The 24887-nt window shown below is 36.8% G+C and overlaps 1 protein-coding gene across 6 annotated transcripts in view; it reads left to right on the forward strand.

The window, feature by feature from the left end:
* Nucleotides 1-24887, forward strand: part of GRIK2 (glutamate ionotropic receptor kainate type subunit 2) — a 638500-nt gene that overhangs the window by 399453 nt on the left and 214160 nt on the right. For all 6 annotated transcript variants that reach the window (XM_081251561.1, XM_081251565.1, XM_081251560.1 and 3 more), the window contains 2 exons: nt 5227-5370; nt 16762-16869. In XM_081251561.1, the coding sequence (XP_081107687.1) occupies nt 5227-5370; nt 16762-16869 (252 nt within the window). The remainder of the gene's footprint in view (nt 1-5226; nt 5371-16761; nt 16870-24887) is intronic.

Here is a 24887-nt window from a genome sequence, read left to right on the forward strand (position 1 = left end):
TCCCTGATTCTTCGATTATTTAAAAATATGCAGTGGACTTTTTCAGAGCATAAAAGAAATTTAAGCATGCTTATATTTCAGTGTTCTTTCAATACTTTAAAGTCTCATCAGACTTGAGGTTACTTGCGATAGATGAAATAACACTGGGTGACTAAACCAATTTCTGTGGCAATAGCTCAACCATAGAAATTAGCAGTCGTCACTCTTCCACCTGCATCCGCGTTGCACACTCCATGACTAAAAGTAATTAAAATAGATATGAGATAAACCCAGCAATAAGTTAGGGAGATGGATAATGTATATTTAAAATGTATGAGAAGGCACTTCTTGTGATCTTTTCAAACCATCCATTTAAAAAGATCATTGTTGTTTTACTGAAATGTGTAGGACTGTATTGCACAGTTTTAAAGGTTTGCAAAACAAGTTTTTGGCTGACAGACATTCTTTGTAGGTTAACTAACTTATTTTGGAAAGAAAAATAAAGTTCATCTCCAGTCTAGTCTGAGATGGGCTCTCAAGGGGACTCGTATTGCTATTGATAGATGCTTGACCTAGTAGTGAAACACGGAGGGCTGCACTTGACTCTGTCTGTACCTACCTAGACTGCAATTCCTTCTGGTCTGTATTCCCAGGGTGAACACATATTCTAGCTTTCCAATAAGTGTGATCTATTTATATAAGTGAGTAATTATACTTGAAAGAGAGAAAATAGAATGGATTGTTTTGTCTTCCTTGCTGATTTATTTTTTCTCTCTGCCTAGATTTTATCTTTGTAGTTTAGGATCTGAATGACTACAAATTTATCTAACCCCCATAATTAAAATTATGGATTTTAATAATCAAATTGTATACATACTCCATATTAATTTAGTTGGTTAAAATACAGTTTTGCTTACCTCTGAAGTTTTTTTAGAGGTAGCTATTATGTACAAGGAAAAAAATTTGACTTGGAAGACAAATGAACTTTTATTTGAATCTCAGCTCAGAGATATACTGTCTATGGGACATAATTGTCTGGTACTCAGCAGAACCTCCAAAAATATGAGATCTGCTGCCATCAGTTTCGCCTCCATTGCCTGTCATAGTTTCAGTGGGAATATGATTTAGGGGAGATAGTTGGTTATGGTAGGTAGGATGGTGGTTCTAAGAATTAGACCTTATCTGAATCGTGTTTTTAAGGCTTGTTTCTGAGTCTTCTTTCTGCCAGAGTCTTATTATGATAGTTTGGATGGTAGTTCTAAGAGCTAAGCTTTGCCTGAGTCTTGTTTTCTAAGTCTTGTCTCTCAAGGTGATGAGACCTTGAGAAGATTACTTCAACCTTGCTAAGCCTCAGTTTTCTCCTCTCTAAATGATAAGAGTAATATCACCTGAAACATAGGGTCTTTGTGAAATGCATATAGAGAAATGGACATAGTGTGGCATAAAGTAAGCATGCAATGTAACTTGACAGTAATGATAATATAAAAACGATGACAAAGTAATTAACCTGTGTGTCTCCTCTACTTTTCTCCTCTTCTGTTCTACTCCTCCCTTCTTTCCTCGTATTTTTCCATTGAGAGAAGAGTCAAAGCAAAGGATTATAGAGTCAAAATGAGAGGGTAGAGGACTTAGCAAGAGCAGCTCAATCAAACTCTACAATTTAGAGTTGGGAGTAAAGATGCCCCTTAAACCTGATCTTGAAAGATACTCTAGTACCTTTGCCTTTTGTAAACCTAATGAGCAGCAACTGTATAGAATAAATCTACTTCTTTCATGACCTTGTTCCTGGTTAATGTTACTATTCTGACTAACCTATTATAGACTTAATCTCATACATCAATGTATTTCTTTTTTTGTGAATTTATATTTACCAGTTCTCCACAATCTATACTTTCCCTTACTTCGTAGTACATTTTTGTTATGTAAATATTTACTGCTTATTAAGAAATTATATAGATTAATGTATTCAAGTACTTATTGATATTTCTTATATTTTATAACTTTAAAACAATTTAAACTATTTTGCTTTATTAAATATAGAGCACTGAGCAAGAAACTAGAGAGAAGTATGTAAATTCTGGATAGATTTTCTAGAGTCAAATCCAGCTCCACCTCTATATGCTATGATTTTTAGACCAGTTACTTAACTGTTCTCTGCTTCAGTTTCCTATTTTATACAGACCCAGTGAATTTCCAACTGCATGATGGTTATGAGAATGAAAGGAAATGATTTAAGGAAAGTACCTTACACATAATAAATACTGAACAAATGTTAACTAGTAATATTACTAAATTAAGGAAAAATTTCAAGCTTATACATTCTCGTGAAAATAAGGAAACCACTTTTGATAAGCTGGATTTTTCTCAAAACTTTCCAAAGTTGAAAGAATTTACATATGTACAGTTTTGCAAAGAATACAGTAAAGGAAAGTCTGACAGGATATCAAGTTTAAATGGACAACAACTCCATATTATCACATAAAACAACTAGTCTAAAAATAGGACAAAAAAAGCACCCTAAGCAGATGAAAATATCAGAGAGAGTAGTTTCAGAAGTTCTATTTATTGCTTTATAATAAATTAACATATTTTTAAACTGGAAATTCAAGAAGAAATTTGATCAACAACTTTTTAATTATAATTTTTTTCTCTTGTATTTATCTTATAGTTCGATAAATATTGTCTTCCTTTTATAATTATATTTAAAATCACAGATCTTAAATAGTTTTATTATCATCTAGTATATCCTCTGATCCAGAAGCTAAAACTATGTACCAAAAATGGTTTTCAAATTTTTAATTAAGCACAATTCTTTCCTAGCATTGTCATTTTAGATAAGGTTACTATTCTAGGATTTTCATATAAGTCAGTAAGTCATGGCAGGATAGTAGTAATATCATAGTTTGCATTCTTTTAGTTATTTTGTGACAGTAGATCAAACTTTTCATCTTGGGAATAATTGCAATGGTATGTAGTAAACTTCCATCTTAAAAAGATGCAAAAAGTAAAGAAAAAGGAAAAAATATAAATTCTACTCACTACTATCTCCCAAGAGTAATTATTAGTATCATTTTAGTGTATTTTCTTCCCTTCAATTTTTTTTGGTTGTTGTTCATATAACATGCAGTATGATATTTAAGAATACTTGCTGTAAGCAGTGAGGCTGTTTGAATCTGGACCTCTCCGCTTCTTACCTGTGTGACTTTGTTTAGTTACTTAACTTCTCTCAACCTTGGTTTCATCATTTGTAAAGTGGGAACAATATCAGTGTTTTTATTAAACCATTACTGTGAGAATTAAATAAGTTGAATAGTACATATTAAGTACTCATAAAGATGTATATAATAGTTTATGCTAGAAATACAGTTATGTATAAGCTATTTTTGCAGTTAGCATTTTACCACTTGCAATTTCTCATCTGAATATTTTTCAAAACATGATTTTAATCTTTATATGAAATACATTGTGATTTTATTGTGTTTCCTCATTTTGAACATTCAGTAGATTTCCACTCTATTTTATTTTTTTTAATAAATAATATATGTAGCTTTTGTTCTTATCTTTGATTTTTCTCAGGGAAAATTCCAGAAAGAGAAATTAATAGGTGAAAAAGAACATGGATATTTTAAAATCTCCCTTGTGGTGAAATCTGCAAAATTGCCCCTTATCTTCCCTTTAGTAGTATCTGAAAGTGTTCATATCTCTATACATTTGTTGACAGTGATTTTTTAAAAATTCATTTTATTTTACAATCAAATGTGTCTCTCATATCTTGGTAACATTTTTTTTATAACCATCCATGTAGTATATGAAATATGTCCTCTGAGTGTTAACTCAGGCCAAAGACAAATATCAATCTGATCCTCAGGCTCATGCTATGTGCCTGTATCAACTCCACTACTCGAGTTTTCACTGTGCAGCCATCAGAGTGTGTGAAAGTAGTCAGCTGGTATTTACCAAATGAAGGTTATGAATCTGAGCTCTATTCCCCAAAGATTTATGAACTATAAAATGGTATTTTTATTATGTTCTGTCACTGCATTGTGCTGTTTAGCTGCCTTCCATTTTATGTGGTTAAGTTCCTGAGGATACATTTGCATGAAAGCTACTGTGTGTACTCATTTTGTATTGTATTGTGGCAAACGCTATTAATCTACAGGGTTCCTATTCATTTTGGAATTCATTTCACAGCTCACTAATTGTGTGAATGAGAAGAGGAAATATATGCTTTTATTCCAAACCATGCCAAGCAGATGGCCCAAAGTTCCTTGCTGCCCGCATTGTCAGTGGATCTCTTCTGTAGGTAGTGAGCCTGGCACGGGTCTCTCAAACACAATGTGAGGGTCCATTTAACACAGCACTTGACAGTCACTGAGCCTCTGGTTTGTTATGACTTATAAACATTTTATTTTTTATCATCCACCTCTAAAGTGGTCAGTCATTTGAGCAGGTGCAAACACAGTAGAATTCATACTGGTCTTACTTGAGAAGCCAAAATGAATTTTTATTCATATGGAAATTTGGGGAAAAGAAGACAGTACAGGGGATTAAGCTTAGCTTCTTGAAAAGGGATTAACACATGTATTGAAATTCAACACTCTAGCATCATTTCTGAGATTGACCCCTTTGAAAAGCTGAATTGCAGAAAAAATTAGGGTTTATATCTTTAAACTTTTTAGGTGAATCTCTTCAAATTTTTTGTCTTCCTAGGCAAGGAAATTATTTACTTATTTACTTTTATTTTATTTTTTTATTTTTATTTTTTTTTACTTATTTACTTTTATATACAATATGTAATTCATGTAACCATTCAAAATGTTCACATTGGCATTCCTTGTGTGTGTGTGTGTGTGTGCGTGTGCACGTGCACGCACACGCACACACACGCACACGCACTCACGCATGCAGTAGAATAGAGTAAGAGACAGAGGGTGTGACAAAAAATGAAATAATGCATGTCTGCACACATTTCATACTTCAGCAGAGATACTAGAATGATATGAAATTGGGTTATCACTTCAGGAAAGGGAGGGTAGGTCAGATGTTCTAATGGAGCCCATGAAGTAATTTGATCACAATATCTTATTTAAGAGAACCACAGCATGTGGAGATACTGTTTTCTCCCTTGCATGAAGAAAAACTGGGTATTTATTTCTCTCACCCTTTCTTTCTCCCCACTTCTAAACCACCTATCATGGGTCTCCTGTGTTGTATTGATGCCACATTTCCTTTTCTCTCGGCTTTCAGACGGATGCTGCTCTCATGTATGATGCTGTGCACGTGGTATCTGTGGGCGTCCAGCAGTTTCCCCAGATGACAGTCAGCTCCTTACAGTGCAATCGACACAAACCCTGGCGCTTTGGGACCCGCTTCATGAGCCTAATTAAAGAGGTGAGTCAGGAGAAGCACATCTGTCCTGTCTTGCTTGTCCTCAAGCTGAATGAATTGAGATTATTGCATTTTTCCTAACAGGTGAACGTTTACTTTTATCTCTTAAATTAAACTTTCTACCTTTCCCCATACAAGCAAAATTAGCATTTTTACTAAATAATATGGAAGGGAAAAATTACATGATAAATAAATGGATTTCCTACAAAATATCTGTGATTGTGTGAACAGATGAAAATCAGTGACCTATGATTTATGACATTGTTAGTTTTCACCTTTCTGAATCTTTATGTATGTTATTTTTCATTTATGTGGAAACATAGATGTTTGAAGAATGTTTATATCATAGGCCACATGATATGCAATGAATTTTTAACAGGAATGCCCTTTGCACTACACTAAATTACATCCAATTTGTAAGTCTTCAAGAATTGTTTTTTAGAGTTATGGTTCCTAAGTATAATGTCTAGTTACTTTAATTGTATTAGAATTAACATAAAACAAAATTTATGGATTCATGAAAGTGCAAAGTTTACTTCATGTTGCATAATACAACCATTTTTATGGCCATGTATCATTTCTAATTATGTCTGTTATAGTTTTAGACCAAGCATGCCCATAGTGAGAAGAAAAAAAAAAAGAAAACTCTTAAAGATCATACACAAACATACATACTCACTTCATACACACATATTCTTCCCATTCTTCCTCTCATGAAGGAAATTCCTTTGTCAGCTAAGGATACTTTTTATTTGATTACAACAGGAGTTTTTTTAATTAAAAAAATTCTTTTTATTAAAGTGTAGTTGATTTCGGAGTTTTTATATGAAAGTTTAACAATGAAAATTTAATCTTTGCTATGAAAAGTCACAGCTGTTATTACCATATAAAATTTTTCTTTAATGGCTTAAAAGAAATCATCATCTCATCATATAATAAATTACTCATCATGAAAATAAAAGTGCAAATAGAATCATAATTAAGAATCGTCAGAACTGGACAGGGACATGTAAAAGTTTGAGATTAGATCATTCCCTAACACCATACACAAAAATAAGCTCAAAATGGATTAAAGACTTAAATGTAAGGCCAGAAACTATCAAACTCTTAGAGGAAAACATAGGTAGAACACTCTATGACATAAATCACAGCAAGATCCTTTTGGACCCACCTCCTAGAGAAATGGAAATAAAAACAAAGATAAACAAATGGGACCTAATGAAACTTCAAAGCTTTTGAACAGCAAAGGAAACCATAAACAAGACCAAAAGACAACCCTCAGAATGGGAGAAAATATTTGCAAATGAAGCAACTGACAAAGGATTAATCTCCAAAATTTATAAACAGCTCATGCAGCTCAATGGCAAAAAAACAAACAACCCAATCCAAAAATGGGCAGAAGACTTAAATAGGCATTTCTCCAAAAAGATATACAGACTGCCAACAAACACATGAAAGAATGCTCAACATCACTAATCATTAGAGAAATGCAAATCAAAACTACAATGAGATGTCATCTCACACCAGTCAGAATGGCCATCATCAAGAAATCTAAAAACAATAAATGCTGGAGAGGGTGTGGAGAAAAGGGAACACTCTTGCACTGCTGGTGGGAATGTGAATTGGTACAGCCACTATGGAGAACAGTATGGAGGTTCCTCAAAAAACTAAAAATAGAACTACCATATGACCCAGCAATCCCACTACTAGGCATATACCCTGAGAAAACCATAATTCAAAAAGAGGCATGTACCAAAATGTTCATTGCAGCTCTATTCACAATAGCCCGGAGCTGGAAACAACCTAAGTGTCCATCATCAGATGAATGGATAAAGAAGATGTGGCACATATATACAATGGAATATTACTCAGCCATAAAAAGAAACGAAACTGAGCTATTTGTAATGAGGTGGATAGACCTAGAGTCTGTCATACAGAGTGAAGTAAGTCAGAAAGAGAAAGACAAATACTGTATGCTAACACATATATACGGAATTTTTTTAAAAAGTGTCATGAAGAACCTAGGGGTAAAACGGGAATAAAGACACAGACCTACTTGAGAATGGACTTGAGGATACGGGGAGGGGGAAGGGTAAGCTGTGACAAAGCGAAAGAGAGGCATGGACATATATACACTACCAAACGTAAGGTAGATAGATAGTGGGAAGCAGCTGCAGAGCACAGGGAGATCAGCTCGGTGCTTTGTGACCGCCTGGAGGGTTGGGATGGGGAGGGTGGGAGGGAGGGAGATGCATGAGGGAAGGGATGTGGGAACAGATGTATATGTATGACTGATTCACTTTGTTATAAAGCAGAAACTAATTAAAAAAAAAAGAAAAAAAAACCGCCTTAAATGGTAAAAGTGAATAAATGAATGAATGAATGAACAAAGAAAAATAAGAAAGTCAAAAGTAATTTGTTCACAGGATGACAAAGGACAAAATTTCATTGGGAAGAGAAATATAAGCAAACGGTAAGGAAAATTCTGGTTCAACTAAATAAAACATTAAATATGGAGATTATTATTTAAAAAAAAAAAAAAAAAGAATCATCAGGTCCTTAGCAAAGAATATCCGTGAAGTTTCCTTGTCTAACTGTTATTGAACTCTCAGATAGATGAAATGATACTCCTAGAACAGTATGCAGTTCTTTTGTTACTCCACATTCTATATTTACTTCTGGTGTAAAAAACTAAGCATCACAGGGCTGCAAACATAGCACCCTGGTTTGGCTAGTTGAAGAAGAGCTTTTTCTGAATGCAGCACTTGACAACTGAGAAGTATCAAACAACCCTGTAAGAAGCTGTTGTGAAACTCGCTATTGTATTTATTGTAAGGTGTCATTGAGGATCTTGTCCACTAAATCAAGGGTCCACAACCCCCCGGCTATGGACCAATACGGGTCCACGGCCTGTTAGGAAGTAGGCCACACAGCAGGAGGTGAGCAGTGGGTGAGCGAGCAAAACTTCATCTGCTGCTCCCCATCGCTCGCATTAACGCCTGAACCATTCCCCACCCCCATCCATGGAAAAATTGTCTTCCGTGAAACCAGTCCCTGATGTCAAAAAGGTTGGAGACTTCTGCACTAAATCACACAGGGTCACTCTTACGAGGACTGAAAAGAGACATTTCTGTCAGGTCTCAGTACCAGGAAAAGCTGAGTTTCTCCTGGGCAATTGGTGTGTCTTAAATTATGGATCCTGTATGTTAGAGTTCATCATATTTTCTTCTTTGCTTTAGTTGCTGGAAAGTTCAGAATTGAATTTATGATTGGATTTATTAGTTGCACAGTTTCACCTGATATACATTTCCCTGTGCTTTTTTTTTTTTTTACATCTTTATTGGAGAATAATTGCTTAACAATGGTGTGTTAGTTTCTGCTTATAACAAAATGAATCAGTTATACGTATACATATGTTCCCATATCCCATCCCTCTTGCGTCTGCCTCCCACCCTCCCTATCCCACCCCTCCAGGCGGTCACAAAGCACCGAGCTGATCTCCCTGTGCTATGCGGCTGCTTCCCACTAGCTATCTACCTTACGTTTGGTAGTGTATATATGTCCATGCCTCTTTGTCTCTTTCTCACAGCTTACCCTTCCCCCACCCCATATCCTCAAGTCCATTCTCTAGTAGGTCTGTGTCTTTATTCCTGTCTTACCCATAGGTTCTTCATGACATTTTTTTTCTTCTTAAATTCCATATATATGTGTTAGCATACGGTATTTGTCTTTCTCTTTCTGACTTACTTCACTCTGTATGACAGACTCTAGGTCTATCCACCTCATTACAAATAGCTCAATTTCGTTTCGTTTTATGGCTGAGTAATATTCCATTGTATATATGTGCCACATCTTCTTTATCCATTCATCTGATGATGGACACAGGTTGTTTCCATCTCCGAGCTATTGTAAATAGGGCTGCTATGAACATTTTGGCACATGACTCTTTTTGAATTATGGTTTTCTCAGGGTATATGCCTAGTAGTGGGATTGCTAGGTCATATGGTAGTTCTATTTGTAGTTTTTTAAGGAACCTCCATACCGTTCTCCATAGTGGCTGTACCAATTCACATTCCCACCAGCAGTGCAAGAGTGTTCCCTTTTTTCCACACCCTCTCCAGCTAGATTTTTTGATGATGGCCATTCTGACTGGTGTGAGATGATATCTCATTGTAGTTTTGATTTGCATTTCTCTAATGATTAAAGATGTTGAGCATTCTTTCATGTGTTTGTTGGCAGTCTGTATATCTTCTGTGGAGAAATGTCTGTTTAGGTACTCTGCCCATTTTTGGATTGGGTTGTTTGTTTTTTTGCTATTGAGCTGCGTGACCTGCTTATATATTTTGGAGATTAATCCTTTGTCAGTTGCTTCATTTGCAAATATTTTCTCCCATTCTGAGGGTTGTCTTTTGGTCTTGTTTATGGTTTCCTTTGCTGTGCAAAAGCTTTTAAGTTTCGTTAGGTCCCATGTGTTTATTTTTGTCTTTATTTCCATTTCTCTAGGAGGTGAGTCAAAAAGGATCTTGCTGTGATTTATGTCATAGAGTGTTCTGCCTATGTTTTCCTCCAAGAGTTTGATAGTTTCTGGCCTTACATTTAGGTCTTTAATCCATTTTGAGCTTATTTTTGTGTATGGTGTTAGGGAGTGTTCTAATCTCATACTTTTACATGTACCTGTCCAGTTTTCCCAGCACCACTTATTGAAGAGGCTGTCCTTTCTCCACTGTACATTCCTGCCTCCTTTATCAAAGATAAGGTGACCATATGTGCGTGGGTTTATCTCTGGGCTTTCTGTCCTGTTCCATTGATCTATCTTTCTGTTTTTGTGCCAGTACTATACTGTCTTGATTACTGTAGCTTTGTAGTATAGTCAGAAGTCAGGGAGCCTGATTCCTCCAGCTCCATTTTTCGTTCTCAAGATTGCTTTGGCTATTCTGGATCTTTTGTGTTTCCATACAAATTGTGAAATTTTTTGTTCTAGTTCTGTGAAAAATGCCAGTGGTAGTTTGATAGGGATTGCATTGAATCTGTAGATTGCTTTGGGTAGTAGAGTCATTTTCACAGTGTTGATTCTTCCAATCCAAGAACATGGTATATCTCTCCTTCTATCTGTATCATCTTTATTTTCTTTCATCAGTGTCTTATAATTTTCTGCATACAGGTCTTTTGTCTCCTTAGGTAGGTTTATTCCTAGATATTTTATTATTTTGGTTGCAATGGTAAATGGGAGTGTTTTCTTGATTTCACTTTCAGATTTTTCATCATTAGTATATAGGAATGCCAGAGATTTATGTGCATTAATTTTGTATCCTGCTACTTTACCAAATTCATTGATTAGCTCTAGTAGTTTTCTGGTAGCATCTTTAGGATTCTCTATGTATAGTGTCATGTCATCTGCAAACAGTGACAGCTTTACTTCTTCTTTTCCAATTTGGATTCCTTTTATTTCCTTTGCTTCTCATTTCTGTGGCTAAAACTGCCAAAACTATGTTGAATAAGAGTGGTGAGAGTGGGCAACGTTGTCTTGTTCCTGATCTTAGTGGAAATGGTTTCAGGTTTTCACCATTGAGAATGATGTTGTCTGTGGGTTTGTCATATATGGCCTTTATTATGTTGAGGAAAGTTCCCTCTGTGCCTACTTTCTGCAGGGTTTTTATCATAAATGGGTGTTGAATTTTGTCAGAAGCTTTCTCTGCATCTATTGAGATGATCATATGGTTTTTCTCCTTCAATTTATTAATATGGTGTATCACGTTGATTGATTTGCGTATATTGAAGAATCCTTGCATTCCTGGAATAAACCCCACTTGATCATGGTGTATGATCCTTTTAATGTGTTGTTGGATTCTGTTTGCTAGTATTTTGTTGAGGATTTTTGCATCTATGTTCATCAGTGATATTAGCCTGTAGTTTTCTTTTTTTGTGACATCCTTGTCTGGTTTTGGTATCAGGGTGATGGTGGCCTCGTAGAATGAGTTTGGGAGTGTTCCTCCCTCTGCTATATTTTGGAAGAGTTTGAGAAGGATAGGTGTTAGCTCTTCTCTAAATGCTTGATAGAATTCGCCTGTGAAGCCATCTGGTCCTGGGCTTTTGCTTGTTGGAAGATTTTTTATCACTGTTTCAATTTCAGTGCTTGTGATTGGTCTGTTCATATTTTCTATCTCTTCCTGATTCAGTCTTGGCAGGTTGTGCATTTCTAAGAATTTGTCCATTTCTTCCCGGTTGTCCATTTTATTGGCATAGAGTTGCTTGTAGTAATATCTCATGATCTTTTGTATTTCTGCAGTGTCAGTTGTTACTTCTCCTTTTTCATTTCTAATTCTATTGATCTGAGTCTTCTCCCTTTTTTTCTTGATGAGTTTGGCTAATGGTTTATCAATTTTATTTATCTTCTCAAAGAACCAGCTTTTAGTTTTGTTGATCTTTGCTATCATTTCCTTCATTTATTTTTCATTTATTTCTGATCTGATTTTTATGATTTCTTTCCTTCTGCTAACTTTGGGGTGTTTTTGTTCTTCTTTCTCTAATTGGTTTAGGTGCAAGGTTAGGTTGTTTATTCGAGATGTTTCCTGTTTCTTAAGGTGGGATTGTATTGCTATAAACTTCCCTCTTAGAACTGCTTTTGCTGCATCCCATAGCCTTTGGGTCATCGTGTCTCCATTGTCATTTGTTTCTAGGTATTTTTTAATTTCCTCTTTGATTTCTGCAGTGATCACTTCGTTATTAAGTAGTGTATTGTTTAGCCTCCATGTGTTTGTATTTTTTACAGATCTTTTCCTGTAATTGATATCTAGTCTCATAGCATTGTGGTTGGAAAAGTTACTTGATACAATTTCAGTTTTCTTAAATCTACCAAGGCTTGATTTGTGACCCAGGATATGATCTATCCTGGAGAATGTTCCATGAGCACTTGAGAAAAATGTGTATTCTGTTGTTTTTGGATGGAATGTCCTATAAATATCAATTAAGTCCATCTCGTTTAATGTATCATTTAAAGCTTGTGTTTCCTTATTTATTTTCATTTTGGATGATCTGTCCATTGGTGAAAGTGGGGTGTTAAAGTCCCCTACTATGATTGTGTTACTGTCGATTTCCCCTTTTATGGCTGTTAGTATTTGCCTTATGTATTGAGGTGCTCCTGTGTTGGGTGCATAAATATTTACAATTGTTATATCTTCTTCTCGGATCGATCCCTTGATCATTATGTAGTGTCCTTCTTTGTCTCTTCCAGTAGTCTTTATTTTAAAGTCTATTTTGTCTGATATGAGAATTGCTACTCCAGCTTTCTTTTGGTTTCCATTTGCATGGAATATCTTTTTCCATCCCCTTACTTTCAGTCTGTATGTGTCTCTAGGTCTGAAGTGGGTCTCTTGTAGACAGCATAAATATGGGTCTTGTTTTTGTATCCATTCAGCCAATCTCTGTCTTTTGGTGGGAGCATTTAGTCCATTTACATTTAAGGTAAATGTAACATAGGTAAATGTAACATTTAAGGTAAATGTAACATACATTTATGTATGTTCCTATTCCCATTTTCTTAATTGTTTTGGGTTCGTTATTGTAGGTCTTTTCCTTCTGTTGTGTTTCTTGCCTAGAGAAGTTCCTTTAGCATTTGTTGTAAAGCTGGTTTGGTGGTGCTGAACTCTCTCAGCTTTTGCTTCTCTGTAAACGTTTTAATTTTTCCATCAAATCTGAATGAGATCCTTGCTGGGTAGTGTAATATTGGTTGCAAGTTTTTCTCCGTCATCACTTTAAATATTTCTTGCCAGTCCCTTCTGGCTTGCAGAGTTTCTGCTGAAAGATCAGCTGTTAACCTTATGGGGATTCCCTTGTGTGCTATTTGTTGTTTTTCCCTTGCTGATTTTAATATGTTTTCTTTGTATTTAATTTTTGACAGTTTGATTAATATGTGTCTTGGTGTATTTCTCCTGTATGGGACTCTCTGTGCCTCCTGGACTTGATTAACTATTTCCTGTCCCATATTAGGGAAGTTTTCAACTATAATCTCTTCAAATATTTTCTCAGTCCCTTTCTTTTTCTCTTCTTCTTCTGGAACCCCTATAATTCGAATGTTGGTGCATTTAATGTTGTCCCAGAGGTCTCTGAGACTGTCCTCAGTTCTTTTCATTCTTTTTTCTTTCTTCTGCTCTGCAGTAGTTATTTCCACTGTTTTATCTTCCAGGTCACTTATCCGTTCTGCTGCCTCAGTTATTCTATTGATCCCATCTAGAGTTTTTTTTATTTCATTTATTGTGTTTCTAATCATTGCTTGATTCAGCTTTAGTTTTTCTAGGTCCTTGTTAACTGTTTCTTGCATTTTGTCTATTCTATTTCCAAGATTTTGGATCATCTTTACTATCATTATTCTGAATTCTTTTTCAGGTAGACTGCCTATTTCCTCTTCATTTGTTAGGTCTGGTGGGTTTTTATCTTGCTCCTTCTCCTGCTGTGTGTTTTTCTGTCTTCTCATTTTGCTTATCTTACTGTGTTTGGGGTCTCCTTTTCGCAGGCTGCAGGTTCATAGTTCCTGTTGTTCTTGGTGACTGTCCCCAGTGGCTAAGGTTGGTTCAGTGGGTTGTGTAGGCTTCCTGGTGGAGGGGACTAGTGCCTGTATTCTGGTGGATGAGGCTGGATCTTGTCTTTCTGGTGGGCAGGTCCACGTCTGGTGGTGTGTTTTGGGGTGTCTGTGGACTTTTTATGATTTTAGGCCACCTCTCTGCTAATGGGTGGCATTGTGTTCCTGTCTTGCTAGTTGTTTGGCATAGGGTGTCCAGCACTGTAGCTTGCTGGTCGTTGAGTGAAGCTGGGTGCTGGTGTTGAGATGGAGATCTCTGGAAGATTTTCTCCGTTTGATATTACGTGGAGCCGGGAGGTCTCTTGTGGACCAGTGTCCTGAAGTTGGCTCTCCCACCTCAGAGGCACAGCACTGACTCCTGGCTCCTCAATTTGGGATGATTCATTGTCTATTCATGTAATCCACAGATGCAGGGTACATGAAGTTGATTGTGTTGCTTTAATCTGCTGCTTCTGAGGCTGCTGGGAGAGATTTCCCTTTCTCTTCTTTGTTCTCACAGCTCCCGAGTCTCAGCTTTGTATTTGGCCCTGCCTCTGCGTGTAGGTTGCTGGAGGGGGTCTGTTCTTCGCTCAGACAGGACGGGGTTAAAGGAGCCGCTGATTTGGGAGCTCTGGCTCACTCAGGCCGGGGGGAGGGAGGGGTATGCATGCGCAGCGGGCCTGCGGCGGCAGAGGCCGACGTGACGTTGCACCAGCCTGAGGCGCGCCGTGTGCTCTCCCGGGGAAGCTGTCTTTGGATCCTGGGACCCTGGCAGTGACGGGCTGCACAGGCTCCGCGGAAGAGGGGCATGGACAGTGACCTGCGCTCACACACAGGCTTCTTGGCGGCAGCAGCAGCAGCCCCAGCGTCCCACGCCCGTCTCTGGGGTCCAAGCTTTTAGCCGCGGGTCGCGCCTGTCTTTGGAGCTCCTTTAAGCAGCGCTCTTAATCCCCTCTCCTCGCGCACCAGGAAACAAAGAGGGAAGAAAAAGTCTCTGGCGTCTTTGGCAGGCCCAGACTTTTTCCCTGACTCCCTCCCGGCTAGCTGTGGCACATTAGCCCCTTCAGGCTGTGTTCACGACGCCAGCCCCAGTCCTCTCCCTGCGCTCTGACCGAACCCCGAGCCTCAGCTCCCAACCCCGCCCACCCTGGTGGGCGAGCAGACAAGCCTCTCGGGCTGGTGAGTGCCGGTCGGCACCGATCCTCTGTGTGGGAATCTCTCCGCTTTGCCCTACCCAGGTACGTGGGGAGTTTCTTGCCTTTTGGGATGTCTGAGGTTTTCTGCCAGCGTTCAGTAGGTGTTCTGTAGGAGTTGTTCCACGTGTAGCTGTATTTCTGGTGTATCTGTGGGGAGGAAGGGAATCTCCGCGTCTTACTCTTCCGCCATCTTTCCCGGAAGTCCCCCCTGTGCTGTCTTTAACCCAGATTTGTTCTGCTGTTCTGCACTTCTGCTTCTGTACTTCTTGATCCCATTGCTTATTTTTATACTAAATATGGATTTTTGTTAACCGCCTGAAATTATTTTCTTTGGGCGAAGTTGAGTTAAAATTTTTGTCTTCCTTAGTGGAGACCTGTTAGCACAGTAAACTCAGTGATGACCTGTTGCAATATGCATAGAGATATATATTATAGGTTTTTTTCATTTTATTTGTAATTTATTAGCCTAAATCTATTTTAGAATCCCTACACATAAGTATCCAAGGAGCACATGGAGCCTAAGAAATGTAGCAATAATGATATCCATCTGTAATCCTTATTGAAATGTTACCCTTTATCTACTGAGCTTTACTTCTTTTGAGTCTCAGTATATATTCTTTCAAACATAGTTGTGAGTATATGTTACATTATTTTAAATTTTCATATGTAACTATTTTCCCAAGCTAATTGCAAATGACAAATAATATAAAACATTTAGGGGCTTCCCTGGTGGCGCAGTGGTTGAGAGTCTGCCTGCCAATGAGGGGGACACGGGTTCGTGCCCCAGTCCGGGAAGATCCCACGTGCCGCGGAGCGGCTAGGCCCGTGAGCCATGGCCGCTGAGCCTCCGCGTCCGGAGCCTGTGCTCTGCAACGAGAGAGGCCACAACAGTGAGAGACCCGTGTACCACAAACAAACAAACAAAAATACATGTAATTGGGGCTGTATAACCAGCAGAATGGGAAATCATTTTATATTAAAAAAAAAACCTCATTATTTGCTCACCTGTGAGGGATGAACCCATTGTGTAGCTAGATTATTATATTCTCACCCCTTCTACCTGGAGAGAGCCTTCTACTTGAAGTATAGTTTGATGTGAAGTAATTTTGATACTGTTCTCCCAGCCTCACACAAAGAAAAATAAAGTAATAAGTTAATTATTCTAAGTGGAAAATGTATAACTGAAGCAGTATAGCATAATTTTTCCTAGATTCAGTTTCTTTCATTGTAATAAAATGTTTACTTTATATTAGTTTGGTGTTAGGAGTGGTATTTTATAATAGTAGTTCTATTTGTAATCTCCAGCAAGATAGTCACTATCTCATAAATATTATAAGTGACCAACCGCTTCTCATTTTGCTAAAAGAGGTTTGCTATTTAAAACATAAACCACAAATTTCTCATAAAGGAAAATTATACCTGGAAAATGCATTATTTAAAATGAAAAATTTACAATAAATTTTTACTGATACTAGGATATCATATTTAGAAAAACATCTTTCAAAGTTCAGAAGAGAATAAAAATGTATAGCACTGTAAATTTATGAGAAGTAACAAAAGGTAAAACATTTTGTACAAAATTGTTTTATCTTCTCATCCTTTACTAATTTATGATTTTTGTATGTTTGTTTGTTTTCCCCATAGGCACATTGGGAAGGCCTCACAGGCAGAATAACTTTCAACAAAACCAATGGCTTACGAACAGATTTTGATTTGGATGTGATCAGCCTCAAGGAAGAAGGTCTGGAAAAGGTACTTGTGACATTCAGTTTACTTACTTTAATTATTAAATAAACATATCCTAGTGAAGAAATAAATCAATATTTCCTGTTGTAGACACATTTCATTGACATTTAACTTTATTGAGTAACTCTAAAAACATACATCTTCAATTCCTTTTTATATATTGAATATAATGATTGACTATTAGGACTCAAGGATAAAGAATATCTTAAGGCAATTTAAATGTTTTTATTTTCTCATCAGGTTTTTCTGATTCTCTGCATACAATGTATATAATATTAATTTAAAATAATATATATAATATATTAATATAATCTTAATTAACTGTAAGATTTGATATAATGATTAGAAAATGTTTGATGTAATATGAATCTTTGTATATGCAGCTTATAATCACAGGCCTTCATAGACTTTCCTACTTAGAGCAGACCATACAGAAGGATTAAATACTGAAACATGTTTCCACTGCTTTATCATATTCAAGAGAAATGCCTGAATTAATGTACATGAGTAAATTAGGTATGAACACAAATGCTACACATTACACTGGGTCTATCTTTCTTTTTTTTTTTTTTTTTTTTTTTTTTTTTTTTCTTTTTGCGGTATGTGGGCCTCTCACTGCTGTGGCCTCTCCCGTTGCGGAGCACAGGCTCCGGACGCGCAGGCCCAGCGGCCATGGCTCACGGGCCCAGCCGCTCCGCGGCACGTGGGATCCTCCCAGACCGGGGCACGAACCCGCGTCCCCTGCATCGGCAGGCGGACTCTCAACCACTGCGCCACCAGGGAGGCCCGGGTCTATCTTTCTTGATTCCATTTATAGGTATTGAGGTAAAGTACAAGAAAGGCTCATAGAATTTGGTTGTGTTTGCTTACTTTAAGAACATTTTAGTGTAAGTTTGTAATATATGCATTTAGCTGTTTTCTGATGGATTCATTGAAAGTTACAGATTAAAAAGATATTTTGATAAGAACTTGAGAAAAAAATTCTGTTTGAGATAACATAGCTTTAAAGATAGTGAGTTATGTTTCAGCTAACAATTGAACATGGAGCATCATTCATAGATGGAAACTGAAGAAGGAAATTGAATCAAAATAAGGGGTATTATAGCCTGAGAGAAAATAGTATATATGAATGTTGATTCAAATGATGCAGGAGTGAGAAAACACATATTTTTGATATCACCAGGACAAGAAGTATATCATGGCCAACTGATGACTGAAGTTAACAGGGGTATTACCTCTTCTCATTGAGAGTTTCAGGTTGTACCCTTTGTCAAGACCATGCAAAATTAGGGATCTTTTATAATAAACTGGAACTAAAATATTTGTGAGGCTGTCACTTCCTAATTACCTTACTTCCAAGATAACAACATTAGTCTATACCCAAAACTGGAGTTGATAATGGTGGAGTTTAGTCAGCTCCTATGGGCTTATCTCACTGTTTACTGGGGATGTTATTATCTTATTTTTGGAAATACCCAAGTCACTAGGATGAGCTTTAACCACTGCTTGTATTTCAACACATCAACATAAAAATGGTGATGCTCTTCATGTTACCATAGACCCAGTCCCTTGGACTCAAAGAAAATATTAGAGAAGGTTTTCCTAGGCTCTAGTGTGAATTATAAAAAGATCCTGAATATAATGGTTACCAAGTATATGTGAGGATCTACCATATCAATAAGCAAGGTATCACAATGTGAGTTATAAATGTTGACATGACATTCATCAATATTTTGTGTTCAGACAGAATTAGGCTCAAATCCTTGTTCTGCCATTTACTATTTATAGACAAGTTTCTTAATCCTTCTAAAACACAGCATCTTCAACTGCATCCTGGGGTGGTAGCAATATCTGCCTCATTAAGGCTCCTAAGTTTTGTTGATTTTACTTTTATTTTTTTCCTAAAAAGTATAGTTACCAATCCATAGATGAAAAAAACAGAGTTCCTACCTTGATAGAGTTCACACTTTGGAAGATTCAATAGATGGTGATTCAGGAGGCTTAAATTACTATTCTAGTTCTATCACAACAAGTGTGTGAACTTCATCCTTCCATCCAACTTCTCTGGGCCAAATTCCCCATCTCAAAAAAAGTAGAGTGCAAAGGGCTTCCTTCTTGGACAGGCTGAAGTGAAAATATCATGGTCTCTAAAAGAACCTGGAAATACGTTAATAGGGGTCGAGGCTAGGAATTTTAAGTATCCTCAATTCTATCTTTCCATGCTACTACCTTTTCCTAGTTTTGTCTTGGTCATCTTTGACCAGCACACTTCATTTATTCATTTAATTCTCTAACAGATATGCAGTGAATTTCTATCTTGTGTCCCTATGAAGGGTTTGTTCTAGTGAAGAAAACCTGCCAATTATAAATTGATTCATAAAATTATATCGGGTTGGCCAAAAGGTTCGTTCAGCTTTTTCCATAAGATGGCTCTAGTAGCACTTAGTTGTCTTTAACTTCATTCGAAATAATTTTTTTAGATTGTATGTGACAGCTGTCATATCAGCATGCATTTAAAAAAAGACATCAAAATTGGTGAATTTTTGTGTAGCCATTTTAATATTGAAGATGGAAGAAAAACAGCAACATTTTCAGCATATTATGCTTTATTATTTCAAGAAAGGTAAAAACCCAACTGAAATGCAAAAAAAAGATTGTGCAGTGTATGGAGAAGGTTCTGTGACTGATTGAACGTGTCAAAAGTGGTTTGTAGAGTTTCGTGCTAGAGATTTCTCACTGGATGATACTCCATGGTGTGGTGGACCAGTTGAAGTTGATAGCAATCAAATCAAGACATTAACTGAGAACAATCAATGTTATACCACATGGGAGATAGTCAACATACTCAAAATATCCAAATCAAGGGTTGAAAAGCATTTACACTAGTTTGGTTATGTGAATCTTTGATGTTTGGGTCCACGTAAGTTAAGCAGAAAAAACCTTCTTGACTGTATTTCCACATGCGATTCTCTACTTAAACATAATGAAAACGTTCCATTTTTAAAACAAATTGTGATGGGCAGTGGCAAGTGGATACTGTACAATAATGTGGAATGGAAGAGATTGTGGGGCAAGTGAAATGAACCACCATCAACCATACCAAAGGCTGGTCTTCATCCAAAGAAGGTGATGTTGTGTATATGGTGGGATTGGAAGGGAGTTCTTTATTATGAGCTCCTTCCAGAAAACCAAACGACTAATTCCAACAAGTACTGCTCCCAATTAGACCAACTGAAAGCAGCACTCGATGAAGAGTGTCCAGAATTAGTCAACAGAAAATGCATAATCTTCCATCAAGATAACGTACAACTGCATGTTTCTTTGATGACCAGGCAAAAACTGTTACAGCTTGGCTGGGAAGTTCTGATTCATCCGCCATATTCACCAGGCATTGCACCTTCAGAGTTCCATTTATTTAGGACTTTACAAAATTCTCTTAATGGAAAAATTTTTAATTCCCTGGAAGACTGTAAAAGGCGCCTGGAACAGTTCTTTGCTCAAAAAGATAAAAAGTTTTGGGAGCATGGAATTATGAAGTTGCCTGAAAAATGGCAGAAGGTAGTGGAACAAAAGGGTTAATACATTGTTGAATAAAGTTATTGGTGAAAATGAAAAATGTGTCTTTTATTTTTACTTAAAAAACCAAAGACACTTTTTGGCCAACCCAGTAATATAGGATTGGGCAGTGAAATGTGCTAAAAAGAAAGATCTCTTGCTTGTATATCATTAAAATGATATATTTTGAATTGTTTTCTGACATGTGAATCTTAGGATTGAAACAGTTAATAGGAGTAAAATCCATACTTCTGATGTTTGTAACTGTGGAGCAGATAAACCAGGAAGGAACAGGTATATTTCTGACAAACAGAGAATTAGGACATATTCAGTGAACTGAGCTTGGAGTTAAAATGCTACTCTGGACACAGTTTTCCACTTAGATAGGGTTCAAAGATCAAAGTGAATTCTTTCTCCTTTATCTCGACAGAGATCTTATTTAGAACCCAGCCCAGTTAGCCATGGTCTAAGAAGGGTCACCAGTACCGCACACACAACCAACCACATCTGGTTTGTTTGTTTGTTTGTTTAATTGGAGTAAGGAATAGCAAATTTATCCGAAAAACCAGCAATCTGAGAAGATGGTGGACTTGTGCCCCAAAGAACCATCTTGCCTAAGTTAGAATTTAGGCTTCTGTTATACTAAAAGGGGAGGGAGTAAAGTCAAACATTTCCTGGTTCCAGTCAGCCTCCAGAGGGGATGTGCTAATTTCTTCCTTCCTGAAGTCATTCACAGGTGGCAGGTCTAAGGAGGGTCACCAATACCGCATACACAACCAACCGCACCTGTCCAGACAAGCTCTTGGGCCATGGCAGTGCCTTCTCTAAAGCAGAAGAAGGAGAATAAGGGGATAAAACGGTAGGCAACTTTGTCTACCTCAGGCAATAATAGGACAACTTCTTTCTTTAAGATCCTGGTATTGAAACTACTAACAATAAGGAAAGGAAATCAGAATAAGTGATTTTCGCAGCTTGAATTCTTCTGGTCAGTTCAAAGACCGTATTGTATATTCCACTTTCAAAATATGTTTAGAATCCATCCATTTCTCCCTAAATCCATTGCTACAATCATGGCCAGGGGAACCTACCCTGGACACACACTGGAGCCCCAACAAGCCTCTGTTCTACTCCTCCTTGTAATCCATTCCCCAAATTGTAGCAGCCAATGGATGTCTTTAAAAGCAAAATGATGCATGTCATTTCTCTGTTTAACTCATCCCTTTACTTCCATTGTATTTTGATTAAGATCCAAACATGATTTACAATGAATTCCCTACCTCTCCCACTCAACTCTCACCATCTTCTCAGGTGTTTTCTATGCTCCAGCTATACTGGCTGTTTCTCATTTCCTCACAGGGTCAAGACTTTCTATTACTTTGGCAGTAGAGTTTTCCCGGTCTGGAATACCCGTTCCTATCACCTTTGCCTGGCTAACTTCTTACTTATTCTGGGGGTTCCAGCTTACATTTACTTCCTTAGATAGGTATCCCCTAAGACTAATCAAATTTAAGTTTCTCATAGTGTCCTCTACTTTTTCTTCCTGACACTACCTATAATTGTGTATTTACGTACTTTTTTTTTTATTTTATTTTAAGGCTGCATCCCTAGCCAGAATACACATCCTATTAGGTGCAGAAAAATATGTCTCCTTTCTCACTATTTACATATTCAAGACCTAGCAAAGTGTCTGGCACAAAGTACATCCTCATGAAATGTTTATTGACTGTTGAACAAATGAAGGATCTCTATGAGAATCATAAGAGATACTTCACATAGAATACTTACTCAAGTGTCTGATGCAGAGTTATTTTCCAACAGCAGAGCTTTTTTCTCCCACTTTTTCCAGCTTTGCTCCATACTTACAAAGTGGGAAGAGAAATCCAATAGTCAGACAATCAGTGGGCTGTGGTAGTGGGTCAAGACTTCAAGGGGTGAAGAATCTTATAGCACAGGAGAAAGCAACACTGAAGTCTGAGCTTATAAGGATGCACCAGTGGCACCTCTGGTCTTCTACATAGTGCAGTTGAATACTTTCTGACACTTTATTACATCGATGAGTAAAAATAATTATTCTATTTATAAATTTTCCTTTTTTTATTGTAAGTTTACGTGTGGCAGTAAACAAAGACCACTTGGATGAGAACAAACAGAAGTTGTTATTCAGAGCTTGCTATAGCAAGGGAGCAACTTACATTTGGCAGAGATTCAAGGGCAGGCACGGGAGTGGAAAAGCTTTATTTGGGAAAGCCTCAGGTGTGCTCTGATTGGAGATTGTTGGCATGAGGTAACTGGAGGTGGGCTAACAAGAAACAAGGTATCTTGGGTAATTGGTTTGGTGAGTTTCTCTGGTTGCTCCTGAGGTGGAAGAGAGGGGGGAAAAAAAAGGAAGCTGCAAGTTATTGAACAAATCTTGACCATTCTGGGCAGATTGCTGCAGAGGTTGTGGTTTGGCTTCCCAGGATGCTTGCTTCAGAGGATCTGGTTAAAGTTCTGTTGTCATACATGGTCTGACTGTTATCTATTTGTGTATTCAGTCTGTCAGTGGAACTTGGAAGAAGAAGGAGAAATAGCAAAAAGAAAAACAGCCAAGAAAAATGGACATAATTGACATGAGGAAATAAAAAATGTCTTCATAACTGACAATAAAATTAATATTTTAGGGTTTTTTTATATAATATGTAACTGGGATATGATTTACCATTGGAAATGGCTTAACTTACTTACCTAGTCTTCTGAGGCTTAGCTATGTTTTAGGAAAGACCAGCTTCAGATGGAACAAAAGCATGACTAATGGCAAAAGATATTAAGAAATATTCAGAAGGTTCTTAGAATATTACTTCAAAAAGATTCTGTTTAGAGCAAAAACAGTTGGAAGGGTTTCACACAAAATAGGTTTGAAAGGAATTGATGACACTACAGGAAAATGATGCATTTCCATTGCAAGCTGAGCTATCTAAAGGCCATTAAAAAAAAAAAACTTAGACTTTGAAAAGAATTCCTTCTAAGAAACTATAATACAATAATAAAATTGCTTAATCCTACCATATTATTGAATTTTATTATTGAATGTCCATTGTGACAACTATGTACATCATGTGCTTTCCAAGAAAAAAAATCAATCTCTTGCTATTATACTTTATTGATTGTTCAAATGGATTTTTATTATACTAGAGAATATTTTCTTCTAAATAGAAATGTTAAACTAAAATCATACCTGTGTACCTCTCTTGCCCTTTCTGTAGCAATCAGGATTTGTTATCTGTTCTGGTTATTTTGCTGATAGTCTCTTAAAATGTGATATTTATATTAAAATAGAACTTGGAGAATAGAATGTTCTGTCTCCTCAGTGGAAAGGCCTAATAAATCCTTATTGAAACTGGCTTTTATGTTAATATTATATTAACTTAGAAAAAAACATAAAGATCAAACTAATACATTTATCTGGCCAGAAATGGTACTAAGGGTCCTGGAATTGTATAGGCCTATGAACAGTCATGCCATGTGTTTGCCTCTGCGTGCTTTTATAACAAAATCAGCTTCTAACTTGTGCATCTTTAGGGAAAGTCTTGGAAAAGAAAACTGACTATAAAAAGCCATCTTATGTAATGTATGTTTGCCAATTTCTACAAAATTAAGTATTTATATAAATAATATAAATCAAAATAATCCATATTTGCAAATCTTTAAGAACTTTAAATTTGTTATATTTTACTTTCAAGTGAAGCTTCATTTCAACTTTTAAAATCTGTGTTTTCTGAATATTCACTGCTTGCATTTTTACCCACCAGTAGAGAAACTGCTATCAGCAATCCATAGGCTTCCTGCTGAAAACTCAAATATTTTGATAATATATGGAGAGAGTGAGAATTAGTAGTGAAACCATGCCTGCCTGAGTTTACAGGCATATACGTTCCAGGAACAGAACATGTTTCAAAGTGCTTTTTGAAGATTTTTTTTTGGTAGAATATATATATATATTTTAAAAAGTGGTAATTTCTGTAGAAAATTTTACTATTGCGCTTTCTCTTGCCAGTAAAATCCTATAATCATTAGCTCCCTATGAAAAAGGTGTCTGAACGGAATTTACAGTCTTCCAAATTTATCTAAATCTGAAAATCCACACTAGATAAGTGAGACTTTTTTTTTTTAATCTGTAGAAACCTAATGCATAGCAGTTTTTATCTTTCTCTCTCTGATGGCATTTGATACATATATCTTGGTCCCCATGGCAACAGTGACCCCCAACTTTCCTAGGAACTGAGATTTCTTTTGCCTCTGTAGGAAAGCAATGCTAATGGTGATGTTGACCAGTAATCTTTAAGCCAGTGGGGAATGTGTTGTTTGCTTCTTAAAAAGCAAAACTGGATCCCAGGCAGGACCCAAACTTAGTGTCTTTCTTTGGAGATGTTAACCATTTAATTTGTCTAACTCTTATAAAGAATCATTACATGCCCTATTTCACAGCTGTA

Source organism: Mesoplodon bidens (assembly GCF_964165515.1).
Source record: "Mesoplodon bidens genome assembly, chromosome: 12".
Taxonomy (NCBI): domain Eukaryota; kingdom Metazoa; phylum Chordata; class Mammalia; order Artiodactyla; family Ziphiidae; genus Mesoplodon; species Mesoplodon bidens.